Source organism: Phalaenopsis equestris, unplaced genomic scaffold (genome assembly GCF_001263595.1).
Source record: "Phalaenopsis equestris unplaced genomic scaffold, ASM126359v1 Scaffold000098, whole genome shotgun sequence".
NCBI classification, from domain to species: Eukaryota; Viridiplantae; Streptophyta; class Magnoliopsida; order Asparagales; family Orchidaceae; genus Phalaenopsis; species Phalaenopsis equestris.
This window is the reverse complement of record NW_018164540.1, coordinates 1387633-1401442: the sequence shown is the minus strand read 5'-3', so window position 1 is coordinate 1401442 and position 13810 is coordinate 1387633. Positions and strand designations below refer to the sequence as shown.

The following is a 13810-nucleotide window of genomic DNA, read 5'->3' as shown; positions in this document are numbered from 1 at the left end:
TTCTTAGGTGTCAAAGCAATTTGTTGCAGGTTTTCCATGCTTATTTTTAACATTGTTACAAGGGTTCAGCTGGGTGATCTCCCTTTGCCTTAGCTAGGCACTAGAGAATTTTTGCACACATTCTGCCCTATCGACCATTGCCATCTTTTTTAAGTTAATATTTTCACCTTGGGTTATTCTACTATTTTCTTTCCATAGTATTAGCTTTTTAAGGTTGCATATCACCTACTTTGTTGGGTAAAATTAATATATATATATATAAACTCGGGCTTGGTAGTTTCTGGATTCTGTAATATATTTATAGGGCCATTTTAAGCCATCGGATGAAAATCATAAAATATTTCACTTATACTTTCTTGGTTATGGTACGTTTGTATTATAATGCTGCTATTATAAGTGACTTAATTGTCATTTTTGCTTTGATGCTTCTTCCATGGTTGACAGGGGTGGGGTAAGGAATTTATTCCAGATGGTGTGATATATATATATATATATATATATATATAGAAACTCGGGCTTGGTAGTTTCTGGATTCTGTAATATATTTATAGGGCCATTTTAAGCCATCGGATGAAAATCATAAAATATTTCACTTATACTTTCTTGGTTATGGTACGTTTGTATTATAATGCTGCTATTATGAGTGACTTAATTGTCATTTTTGCTTTGATGCTTCTTCCATGGTTCCTTCTTTCATTGATATTGTCAGAATATCATGTAAGAATTATTCCTACTGCTGCATCTCTGGTTTATATTTAATGTTAGCATTCGTGTTGTTTTTTCTCAATAATTCTTTCATCATTTGTCCTGTTATCTTTATTTCTAGTTTTCAAATGTTATGTTTATAACTTGCGTCATATTTGGCATCATGAACACAATTATTTAGTTTTTTTATTTTTTTCAGTAAGATTTCTTAGTATATTAAATAATCATTGACAGATTGTTTTATTTTACATTATCTAGTGATCATGAAATAGATTGTGATTGTCATTATTGAGTTTTGCCGAAATTAATACCCTTATTTAGGGTAAAACCACTGGTTATAATCATATGCTTAATGGTTATATCAAAATTTGGTTTTCTTGAAGTTCTTGTTTTTCTGAAGCTTTTTCAAAACTTTAAATTCATGCATCAAAATATTTTTGCACCTTAATTGCCCCTTTTCTCACCCCATCATTCCCGTGCTACTGCTTTTACTTTTTGTCTGATTGATTTAGTAGAACCATTACTAAGTTATGAATGTCAATTACTTTTGCTGGAAGGATGCAGGTTCTTTTACAAGTGAACGTCGCAGCTGGCAATATAAAGGATCCTGTGCTTGAGGTTCTTCAGTTTGAGAAGTACGGATCTTTAGTTCCTGACTCTGAGAATTTGAGTAATTTATATTCTTCAAGCCGTTATGATCCATACGGGGAACTTCTTAATTGGTTACTCCCTTTGAATCGTACTCTAGCCCCTCATTCATTATTACCTCCATTAGGGCAAGATCAAACAGTTGCTACTCACAGGTCAACGTCTTCCTATTCTGGTTCACAAATTTTCTCTTTTGGCCAGTTCCGAAGTTACTCCATGCCATCACTTCCGAAAGATAATAATGCACCTTCCATCTTTGCTACTCACAATTCAAAACCTTCTCTTGACCTTGAAGATTTAGATTGTTTCACGCCGGAGAAGTCAAAGAATCATGATATGGAAAATGAGGGTCTTTTTTCGTTTCGAGGTGTTTCTCTTGTGCCTGAACGGTTTTCTGTTCACTGTGGTTTTGAAGGTATATACTTACCTGGCCGGCGATGGCGTAGAAAGATTGAAATTGTTCAGCCATTAGAAATTCATAGTTTTGCTGCTTCATGCGCTACTGAGGATCTTCTGTGTGTTCAGATCAAGGTGCCATTTCAAATTTCTCAATGTAATATCAAAATATCTTTTCTCCATTGCTGCACTTTTTATATTCTTTGTTTTATTTATCATCTGTGAAGCGTGGTTGTATCAAAATATCTTCCTTATTTGTTTTGTACGCGCATCCGGCATGGCTCCGTGCATGTATGACACATTTAAAATTGTATTTGAAATATTCAAAATTAATGTTGGATATGGTTTTGATATGCCTCAAAATGACAGTGATGCACATGGGACTTGTGTAAGGCATGTTACAAGAAATATTTTTGCTGGTTTAATGATTTTTATTCTATTTTAGCATAACATCTTAAAACTCACATTTTAACTTCCATGCTATTCATTTTAATTCATTTAATCTCATCTCTTTGCATTAAGGTGCGAAAAGCCTTTATTCATTTGTTACCTCATTCCCATTTATGTTTGCAATTTTGTTAAGCTTGCTACGCCCCCACTCATTAGTGCTCTAACCCGCTACTATATTTCTTATACCACAAACACTTTCTAACTCGGTTGTGGCGCTTTCAAAGGGCTTTAATTTTACTTACTGACTCTTTGTCTCTATCCTTCTGTGCTCAGGTTTGCTTTTAACTTTTGTTATCCCTGGTCATAATTTAAAATGTATTGTTCTTGCTTTTTTTTTTAATTCCTCTCCAATTTTCTTCAATGTAAAGATTATTTTATTTTTAATTTTCCTCAAACATTTATATTTTGGATTTTTCTTAATTTTTTTCTCAAGAACAATGATTGAGAGTTTTACAATGGTATAAATCTTTGATATCTGGTGTTTAAATGGTTCATTTTATAATAATATTTTTTGAAGAAGATTTGTCTATAAAATACCCTGTCCTACTTCTTACAATTATGTTGTATTGCCTTATTCACTTCGTGTTGTATTTGTTTCTAGCCTTGTATGGATGTCCATGCTTCATTGAATTACTTGTTTTTTTTAATCAAATGTTCTCTAATTGATCACCAAACATGTGCTCGAGTCGATCTTGAAATATTAAAGCAGTTTTTCTTCATTCTTCAGAACATTTCACCAGCGCATTTGCCAGAGATAACTATATTTTTGGACGCAATAAATATTATATATGATGAGCCATCAAAGGGAAGTCCACCTTTTTATCTACCGCTTTCAAGCATTGAGACAGGAGGTGGTCACAATTTACCTAATCTTCCGCTCAGGTCATATTCCTTTGGCTTTTTTCTCATCTTATCAGCGAATATGTCTAGACTAATGAATATTACTATTAACAATTTAAACCTGTATGGCCTTCCTTTGTATATATGAAAAAATGACCGTTAAACCTCATATATATAACATGCCTTCTATTTAAATTTTCTTTACTAGACAGTACTTGGGCATTTAAAGATTGTTGACATTTCACCTTTTTTTCTGATTTCTTCCAATCTTTACTATCAGCTTGTGATGCTTTAGAGTGTTCATGTTTGGAATTCCTTCTTGCAAAACTGATGGATTAGCATTTGGTGTTATCATTTGCTATTTCAGCATGTGATGCATTTTTTACGTGTTAATATTTTTAATTTTACTAAAATACTTGTTACATCTACTATTAAGTGCAAGTTTGCAACACAATGCTGCTTATTATTTGAGAAAATTGATTTCCTTTGTTTATTTCTACCGCATAGTTGTATTGGATATTGCAGATAGTGTATGCGAACATTCTTTATTTTTGGCAATCCTTTATTGATATTATTCTGTGAAGGTGCTATGGGAACTTGAGAGATTTTGTAAATGCTCTTAATAACTATTGGAAAATTTTTTTACATTTAATGGTTATGGCCTTCCTTTGTATATATGAAAAAATGACCGTTAAACCTCATATATATAACATGCCTTCTATTTAAATTTTCTTTACCAGACAGTACTTGGGCATTTAAAGATTGTTGACATTTCACCTTTTTTTCTGATTTCTTCCAATCTTTACTATCAGCTTGTGATGCTTTAGAGTGTTCATGTTTGGAATTCCTTCTTGCAAAACTGATGGATTAGCATTTGGTGTTATCATTTGCTATTTCAGCATGTGATGCATTTTTTACGTGTTAATATTTTTAATTTTACTAAAATACTTGTTACATCTACTATTAAGTGCAAGTTTGCAACACAATGCTGCTTATTATTTGAGAAAATTGATTTCCTTTGTTTATTTCTACCGCATAGTTGTATTGGATATTGCAGATAGTGTATGCGAACATTCTTTATTTTTGGCAATCCTTTATTGATATTATTCTGTGAAGGTGCTATGGGAACTTGAGAGATTTTGTAAATGCTCTTAATAATTATCGGAAATTTTTTTCCATTTAATGGTTATCTATGTCTATAATGATTTTTTGAAAGTGCGCCTCTTGAAATAGCTTTTGTGCATATATCTCTATCTTTTGCGGCACTTGCATCAAATGTAGGCAGGCTTCTAGAGTAAATAATTAAATACCATAATTTTTTCGAATGTTTTTGAAGAATTGATGATTTTTTTTTGTTGATTTTATTTAAAATAACTTTTTTGAGTAACATAACGGTTTGCTGAGGATAATAGAAGTACTGAAGCAAGTAAACAATCTAACTATATCATTTACTTCAGTTTTTGTGGTGTATTCTTCCTCCATAGATCTTTTCATACGACTAGCTGCTTTTGAGTATTCAATTCATTTTTTTAATTTTTGTTTGCCTCTATTGAAAATACAGGAGAGGCGAGGAACATTCTTTTATCCTGAAACCGGTGATCAAATTAGATGGCAATTTTGATGGCCGTAGTAATGCACACCCTATGGTTTTACATGCGAAGGTAGGTACAACTGTATTGGGATCAACTTCAAAGGCAAGTTACATGAAGAAGATTTTACCAAGCACAGATCAATATGCAGTTTTAGTTTCCTGCCGTTGCAACTACAGTGGTAATAGTTGAGCACAATATAATCTTTAAAAATGATGAATATTTTTATAATAATTTCATTTAATGCCTCATCCAATCCCGTTCGTTTTGCTCACAGAATCAAAATTATTCTTCAAGCAGAGAACAAGTTGGCGTCCCCACATTGCCAAGGATCTCATTATCTCTGTAGTTTCAGAAATTTCACATCAGACGGTTGAATCAACTGGAGTACCGCAACTTCCGGTTCAGGTTTGCATTTCTTTTAGCTGATACTTTTTTTTTTAATGTTGAAGGCAGAAATTTTTTTTTTTGGCCTTTTGTTGACAATTTATTTTTTGGGCCATTATGAAGATATTTTTTGTCACGACCCGGCCCAAGAAGTTAGAATTAACTAAGATGGACAGTGAAAGACATGTCTAAACATTAACATTAATCCACCATAACATTTATATAAAAAGTAACCACTAAATCCACAATACTCATGTTAGCAATCCTCTCATAAGCACATAATGTTTTCCGGTCTGCTTCAGTAACATAACTAATACAGTAGGAGTGATATAACATAAAAAAAAAAAGAAAACCACTATCTATTATCCACAGGCTCTCTCCTCCCATAATAAATTTTATCTATTATCCACAGGCTCTCTCCTCCCATAATAAAACCCTTCCATTAAAAATGCAGATAAACAACAGTTTAAGTTCAAGCAACTTAGTGAATAATTACTATTTTATTATATGTTAAATATTATGCAAATGCTTAACATGATTTCTCAAATGAAGATGATGATCATTTTCTATTTCCTTTTTTTCTTAAATTTTGGAAGTCATACAAGGAAAAATGTCAAAACCTTTACCTTTTGTATGATAAAAATATGTCTTTACCATTTCCCTTATTTTTAATGTACCCGAATGAAATAGCACCCTTTGTTAGTACCATAAGGTGTAACTCCTGATATACGTATCATTAAAATTTTCATTTTGAATTATTTAATTCCTTTAAATCATTAATTTATTTAATTTTCCTTTGGTGCATAATAAAAAGCGAAAGAACTAAAATCATAAAATAATCATTTCTTTTTCATTTAGTTTCTTTCACTTGTAAAGATGATTTTATTGTTTACGAACAAGTGAAACATTTTCAAAATAAAAGAATTGAATTTAATGCAAAAAAAAATTAATTACTCACCTTAACCTTAAAAAGTGCTCTGTAAAAATTTATTCCTCCAATTTACTTTCTCTTATTATCACCTATATCAATTTAAAAATCCATATATAAAGATTTTATTTTCAAAATAATATAATTCATTAATTTAAATGTTTTTTCAATTAACTTTTGAATCATTAGCCCTTCCCAATTCTAATTACTAATTTAAATGTTTTTTCAATTAACTTTTGAATCATAAGCCCTTCCCAATTCTAAGGATTCCACTCATAAGATTTATTATTTACTTAGTGGCATTTAAAGAAAACAATTTATATAATTAGAAATATAAACCTTACCTTCACTTTCAATGTCGTTGATCCTTTATCAATCTCAAATCTAAATAGCTTCTATCCACAATTCATAATTCAATAAAATTTAATAACATTAATTTAAATAGTTATATCATTTATTCTAATAACAATATAAAACTTAACATTTTACTATATAAGCCCTCGAATCATTCTTCTCCCTTAACTCGCACTCTTTACCTTCTTCTTTCTGATTTTAATTAACCCTAACATCATATTAACACTTGATATGAGTTCAGTTTATTACAATTCAAAAACTTCTTAAAAATATAAACTTTACTCTTACCCTATGCTCGGTTCGGTTTTCTGCACGGCTTGGTAGATTTTTTTGCATGCAAAGCTCCTCTTCTCCCTTTTTTTCTGCACAAAAAGTCGCACACAACCTCCTCTCCTTCGTACAAGACATGAATGCAGCCCTTCTTCCCACACCCTAGGCCTCTAAACTAACTACAAAAGATTATTAGGTGCGGATAAAATAGGTGTGGAAGGTGCGGATTTTGTTATATTTTTGGTTATATTGATACAATCAATACAACCAAAATACAATGAAAACTGCATGTGCGGACTCAACACCTAATAATTGCTCCTAAAATACCCCGCTTCCCTCTTTCTCACCCGCGACATCGTCCCTTCTCCTGCAAGCGTCCGCACAGGATGGGGATGTTTCTAGCCGCAGACAAGTGCTCAATCTTTCTGCTCGTCTCGGCTAGGGTTAAACACTCAACCCTCCCTTCCTGCTCTTCTTTCGTCGCCCAGAACACGCTCGGACGACACCTTACATGAGCACCTGCTTCCTTTTCCTTTGCACAAGAATCTCACGAAGATTTCTTCTTCTTCGGCATCGACTAGGGTTGCACACACGAGGTACTCTTCCTTCAGTTTGGCTCAAAACAGCCCTAGGTCACACTTGCTCTGTGACTGCTCCGGGCTCTCTTCTCTATTCTATTGCATTAGCCTTCTTGGAATTGATTCACTCGTCTCTTAATGACAGAAAGACTAGATGGCTACATTTGAACTGATCTATTAATTAAAATTTATTTCTTTTTTTTATTTATTACAGTTATTACGGCTTAGTTTGATAATATGTTTCAGGTGTTAACCCTCCACGCTTCAAACTTAACTTCTGAAGATCTTAATCTTACTGTTCTGGCTCCATTATCAGCACCTTCTTCGCCATCTGTATTGCCCTTGAGCTCCACACCAAGAAACCCTATGAATGCTCAAGCTAATTTTCCTGAATTCATAGGAGGGGAAGCCGGGGGGAAAAATACTGTCACTGAAAAACAGAAAGTTAATGATGGTAGTGGCAAAGGATCAAGTTCTCTTACTCAGCGTCGGGGTGCGACTTCTGATATCATTTCAAGCACAGATCAGGGGTGTACACATCTCTGGTTGCAGAGCACGGTGCCCTTGGGGTAAATATTGTGTATCATCAGTCTTATTATACTTTTATTTGAAGAAGAAAGATTGCCTTATGTAACTATGTTTTCCCTTTTTGCTGTGTAGAGTTGTACCTGCACACTCGAGTACCAGCGTCAAACTTGAGTTACTTCCTTTGACAGATGGAATAATTACTCTGGACACGCTGCAAGTAGCTGCTCGAGATAAAGGTACAGTTCTACCTGAAGCTTTTTTGATTGACCATTTCTTTTGTTCTAATATCTCTTTTGAATGAAAGATAAAAATTGCTGATCACCATTGTTAATGCGAAGGCATTACCTATTCCATCAAGCTTAGTTTCATATATGAAGCTTGTAGGTTGTCACTCCTTTCATGTCTGTCTTTATATTTTAGTGATATATTATCTGTTGATTGATGCAAAGAAGATAAAGGCTTGGTGGTAAAATTAGAAGTGCTCGAGTATTATGTGATAAGAGGATGGATATTTCTCATAAATCTGTAATTAGGTTGGCGATGTTGAATTTGTTTTAGTGTTTGGCAGTCAAAAGTTGTTGATAGTCAAGCTGAGCATAGTGATAATTAGAATGTTAAGATTGATGGAAATAAAAATTGATAAAGATAAATTAAAGAATGATTCTATTAGAGGAATTATTGGAGTCATGATGGACATGTGCGATGAAGGGTAGAAAATAAATTCATTAGATGGGTAGATAAAATTAGTGTTATACAATCGGGAAGGAAAAACGATAAAACAGAGAAAATATAGAATAGAAGTTGTTTCAGTCTTCCAGATGGTTTATGAAGAATTACTTTAACAGACAGGTTAACATTCAGTGGTAATGATTGAAAATTGAGGATTCATAGAGCCGGCTCTAAATAATTGCATGCGTCTAATAATAATCATTTTTAAGGGCTAAGTGTATTCAGAAATTGATTAATCTTTCAACTTTCATCATCGTCTGCCTTATGATCATTATCCTTACCTCTAGTATTTTGGATCTGATTAATTGTTCCTAGTTAGGTATCAGATTATATGTCATCACATTAGATTCTCTTGGCCAACTTTTGAAGAGTTTAACTAAAATCAATGCTTTATAACATGTGTGGAACATAATTTTTTTAAACTTGTTTTTGAAACTAGAATGTCAAGGATCTATGCTTCGATGAAATAATCAAGATTTTTATCTCTAACTACAAATGAAACTAAAACTGTTATTACACTTGTCCCGATCGGTTCGTACAGTTTCTTATTCTTTCTAGGTACCTTATAGGAACTTAAAATAAAATCATAATGGTGATGAACTGTGATTTTTCTTAGAGATGCGCTGCAAGGACTGAGATGCTGCTGAGAATGTTTGCAGAATGGTAATTGATACCTGCAATGCTCTACGGCGCATAATGTCGGCCTTTAAAGAGAAGCATAAAATAAAGTTCAGTGTTGCTGAGATGAAAATGCTTAGTGGGATCAGTGGCTTGACACTTAGAAACAAAATGAGAAATGAATAAATTCGTGAGAGAGTTGTCTTAGATGGTTTGGTCACATTAAACGTTGACCATCTGATGGTCCATTTGGAGTTTGGTCACATTAAACGTTGACCATCTGATGGTCCTGTTAGGAGAGATGTTCAGATTCAACTTATGTTAAGAAAGACAGAGGTAGATCTAAAAAGATTTGAGCATATTGTATAAAATATGATCTTAATATATTAGAAATAAATGAAAATATGACACTCAATTAGGTGAATTGGAGAAAAAGGATTCATGTAACCCACCCCACTTAGTGAGATAAAGGCTTGTTGTTGTTGTTATTGATAAGCTGCAAGGACTGGGAAGAGAGGCCGGTATGTGGGGATAAGGCTGTATAGGTAGTAGGAGCTGGAGCAAGCTAATTGACATAGCAATGGTAGAGCAGCTTTGCAACTAGAACTTATAAATAGAAGTAGACAAAAAATACACCAAATCTATTGAGACCGCATGCCCATCAAAAACACATGGGAGAGCCAGGATTTTTGAGAACTTACAGAAACCTTAAAAAATTGTAGTATTTTCCTACAAATTTTTGCAACTGTCAAATAATAAAGTCTTACCTCTTTAAGTTTAAAATTTGTAGTTGCAGAAGTAAATTCACTACTAAATTGAGAACCAGATCTCAAAACATTTTTCTAATAATTGATACTTGCACTTCCTCAGCATTATATTCGGCCATCCATAATGTGCTACAAATTGTTTAAATAATTGGCAAAAATGGATATAATAGTTTTTTTATGAGCTTCAGGTTTTTTAAAATTGCTTTTTTATGCTTAAAGTTTTGAATTTTTTTGCTTCTTTCTACCATCAATAGGTGTAATTTACATACCAGAGCAGCCATTGAAGATCTATGCTACTTCCAGCATAGCGAAAGAAATTGCTTAGACTTCATGATAATTGGCGCCCGATTTCATTCGATAATTGTCATCTTTGACGGAGACATGTATATGTCAAGATTCTCCTCAATATAGTGTCAGTAGAAATCCGGAGATCAACATAGATTCTCCGTAATATCTGTATTGCCCATCACACTTGATTCGCTCAAGGACAGCTGAACCAAAAAAATCTTGGCCCCAGTTACAGTAAGTTCTATGTTTTTATTTCTCATTTGTTTTCTACTTATACAGAAATGCGAAGCAGCTGCTGTGTCTGCTCTTGTAATTCTCTATATTTCCTCTTCGCCAGCATCTTTGTTTATCCCAATTTTTATTTGGGATTTTGGATTAATTGTTATACTTTATTGGCAAAATATTTGATTGATAATTTATTTTCCATGTATGTGTGGAGCTTTAGGTCAAAGGTCCCATCTATAAACATATTAATGGAGTTTTTAATACAGTTTTGATGTTTTTGTGTCAATTTGCATTTATTTTCCATGTATGTGTGGAGCTTTAGGTCAAGGGTCCCATCTATAAAAACATATTAATGGAGTTTTTAATACAGTATTGATGTTTTTGTGTCAATTTGAAACATTTATAGTATTTGGTCATCAAATGGTGACCAAATGGACTGTGCACTGCTGTTGCTTGTCATGATCTTCAAGTCCGTAGATTCTCAGTTCTTTCTCTCTCTTTCTCTCTCTATATAGCAATTTGTTTCGATTTTTCTTATTAAATTTAGTGACTTCTTAGGAGATGAACAAATTGCAAATTTTATTTGGAATATTTACATGCGCAGCAGCCAAACCTTATGTATTTATCTATCTCGCATCTAAACTTCAATTTTTACGGATAAAGCACCTTTCTATACATGACATGTATATGTCACTGTTCCCATCGTGATAAAAGGGTAAGTAGGGTGCTGTGCCCGTAAAAATTGAAGTTTAGATGGGTGATAGGTAAAGACTAAAAGGTTTGAGTGCTGCGTATGTAAATTCCTCTTTTTATTTAAGATATCATACAATTTTATTCCTTCGTGACATCAATTTACATACAAATCAATGTAATCTAATGGCATAATAAAAATTTAAAGGAGCAATTATACGCAAATCGCCCAAAACTTGCTATTTACAAATCAACCACCATCTTTCATCCAATTTTCAAATTTTCACTCAAATATCAAAATTCACCATGAGATCAAACTCATATTTTTTATTTTTATCAAATTCTCAATAATTTGATCGTGATGCGTAAATATATCAGTTCGGAGGTTAAACCAAATGACTTGGATGGTTAATTTGTAAATATCAATGTTTTGAGTGGTGTATGTAATTATCCCTAAATTAAATAATTACTTTATAGACCTTACTATTTTAATGTTGATATATGCATGCTAAAAATATTGGAGTTTAACTGCATTATACTAAAAGCAATACTTTATTCATATACTTGAATTGTAAATGGATCTCTAAAATGATAAAAATAGGGCACAATATTATGAAAAATTATTGCATATGGACACCGACACCGCATGCAGAGATGCTTGCGGTGTCCGATCCTGATCGTAGATCATGGTGATCTACGATAAGGATGTATTTCAATTTTTTTTAAAATAAAATTTTTAAATAGGGCCCAATGAAACACATCATGACCGTACATCACCGTGATCTACGGTCAGGATCTCTGCATGCAGTGTCTGTATAAAATAATTTTTCCAATATTATATTTGCAACATCATTTTACTCACCTTTATTTTAAAACGTTCGTTTGTGCATGCCAGTTTTTCAATTTTTTTTTTTTTGGCTATTAAAGTAATAATTTTATTTTCAAGAATATATACAGTAAATTTAAAAACCATATAAACTTACAACAAGCAAAGATAGCAGAATGGCATAAAAGCAATAACTGATCATTTTTGAATCCTGCTTGTATATAGTAGCATGGGGTTGTACATGTGTCAAGTCAAGCTTGAACTACTCTCAATTTGAGGTTGAATAATTAATTGAGTTTGAACTCTAACTCGAATTTGATCAATTAATTCTTATTCAGCATGTCAAGTCAAACTTAGATTGTTAGCTCATTGAGCTCGGTCCATGAGAGCTATACGCGAGCCAAATAACATTCATAGGGCCTCAAATGCTGCATCCTAACATATGGCATGTAATTAGCGAACGTTCGATTTAATTTATATCTGATGTGTGAAAAATATGTGTATGATAATGCTTTGTTTAAATTATTTGGGTTAAAAAATAATTTAAACATTAATATATTACGTCCAACTTTACTCTTTGTTTATGCTTTGCTAATATGTTGTAGAAAAGCCTATGATCAACAATCAAGATGTGAATAATGTAATGTGCAGCTTTCATCAATCTTAATAGCTTCCGTTATGATTAAGCTCATAATACATTTTAATTAAAAATATTCAAAAATATTATTTGGAGGGCAATAATTTGTTTAATATTCTTATGAAAAGCAATTGTTAATGTATATGAGCATTTAGTTTATTCCATATTTGATCTATAAGAAAATATGTTAATTAAAATAATAATAAAAGAGGCGATTTACTCTCACAACTGCATCACTTCAAGTCAAACTTGTAAATTAAATGTACTAAAGACAATTAGCATCATTTTACAACTTCATAACAATCATAAAATATAAATTTGCATTCATAGTTTGCAACAATGTCATAAAATCATTCAGAGCATCCGAAACATCAATGTTTACAAATCAAACATCCAAATGATACGACTAAATCATTGAGAAGTTGATAAAAACGAAAAAAAAAGGGTTAAAATTTCATCATTAATTTTAATATTTTAACCACAATTTGAAAAATGGATGAAAGAAGGTACTTAATTTGTAAATAACAATGTTTTTCGTCCCCCAAAATAAGAATAATATGTAAATTTTTAGTATTTTGATTTGAGTATAATGTATTGCTTCGTAAATGTAATCATCATTTAACCCATTAAGTTTTTAATTTAAATATCACATTCACATCATTAGTAGAATTACAATTATCATCATCAAAAACATATTTCCTATGAAGTAAATCATGCAAATAAATAGTAGATAATTCAATATGATGCCATGCATACAAAAATGATGCTAAAACTAATATACTTCATAATGGCTATTGATGAAATAACTACAGCTAATTTTTAAAAGAGGATGTGATGCATAAAACTTAATGTTAATATTTACTAAATTCCAAAAAAATTTCTTCAAATAATAGACAATTCAAACAAATAAAATAAGGCTATATGAACAAACAATCTCCATATATATATATATATATATATATAATCATATGCCTGTTGCAAGTCTTAGCTGTTACAGCGATCTAAGAAAAATCTTATAAAAGACATGACATAAGAAAATAGATTTATAATCAAGTAAGAGCAATAGCTAGATTCATAATTGAAGAAGCATATAGGTGCAAAACTATAATAAAATAAAGGGGCAATTACATACCTTGCACTAGAAACATTGCTATTTACAAAATCTACCACTATCTTCGTCCATTTTTCAAATTCACCTGTATATCAAATTTATGATAAATCTCCACCGGTATTTTTTTTTTAAATTTTTATCAAATTATCAATGATTTGATTGTAGCACCCATAAATGCATCGATTCGGTAGTCCAAAAAAACATCACCTGATTGTTAGTTTTGTAAATAACAATGTTTTGAGTTTT

The 13810-nt window shown here is 32.0% G+C and overlaps 1 protein-coding gene across 3 annotated transcripts in view; it reads left to right on the top strand.

The window, feature by feature from the left end:
- The window catches only part of LOC110020526, a 22675-nt gene extending 12089 nt beyond the window's left edge, over positions 1–10586 (top strand). For all 3 annotated transcript variants that reach the window (XM_020718663.1, XM_020718664.1, XM_020718665.1), the window contains 7 exons: positions 1270–1884; positions 2927–3081; positions 4601–4809; positions 4906–5036; positions 7392–7714; positions 7806–7909; positions 10042–10586. In XM_020718663.1, coding sequence (XP_020574322.1) covers positions 1270–1884; positions 2927–3081; positions 4601–4809; positions 4906–5036; positions 7392–7714; positions 7806–7909; positions 10042–10112 — 1608 coding nt within the window. In that variant the 3' untranslated portion in view covers positions 10113–10586. The remainder of the gene's footprint in view (positions 1–1269; positions 1885–2926; positions 3082–4600; positions 4810–4905; positions 5037–7391; positions 7715–7805; positions 7910–10041) is intronic.
- The last annotated feature ends 3224 nt before the right edge of the window (positions 10587–13810 follow it).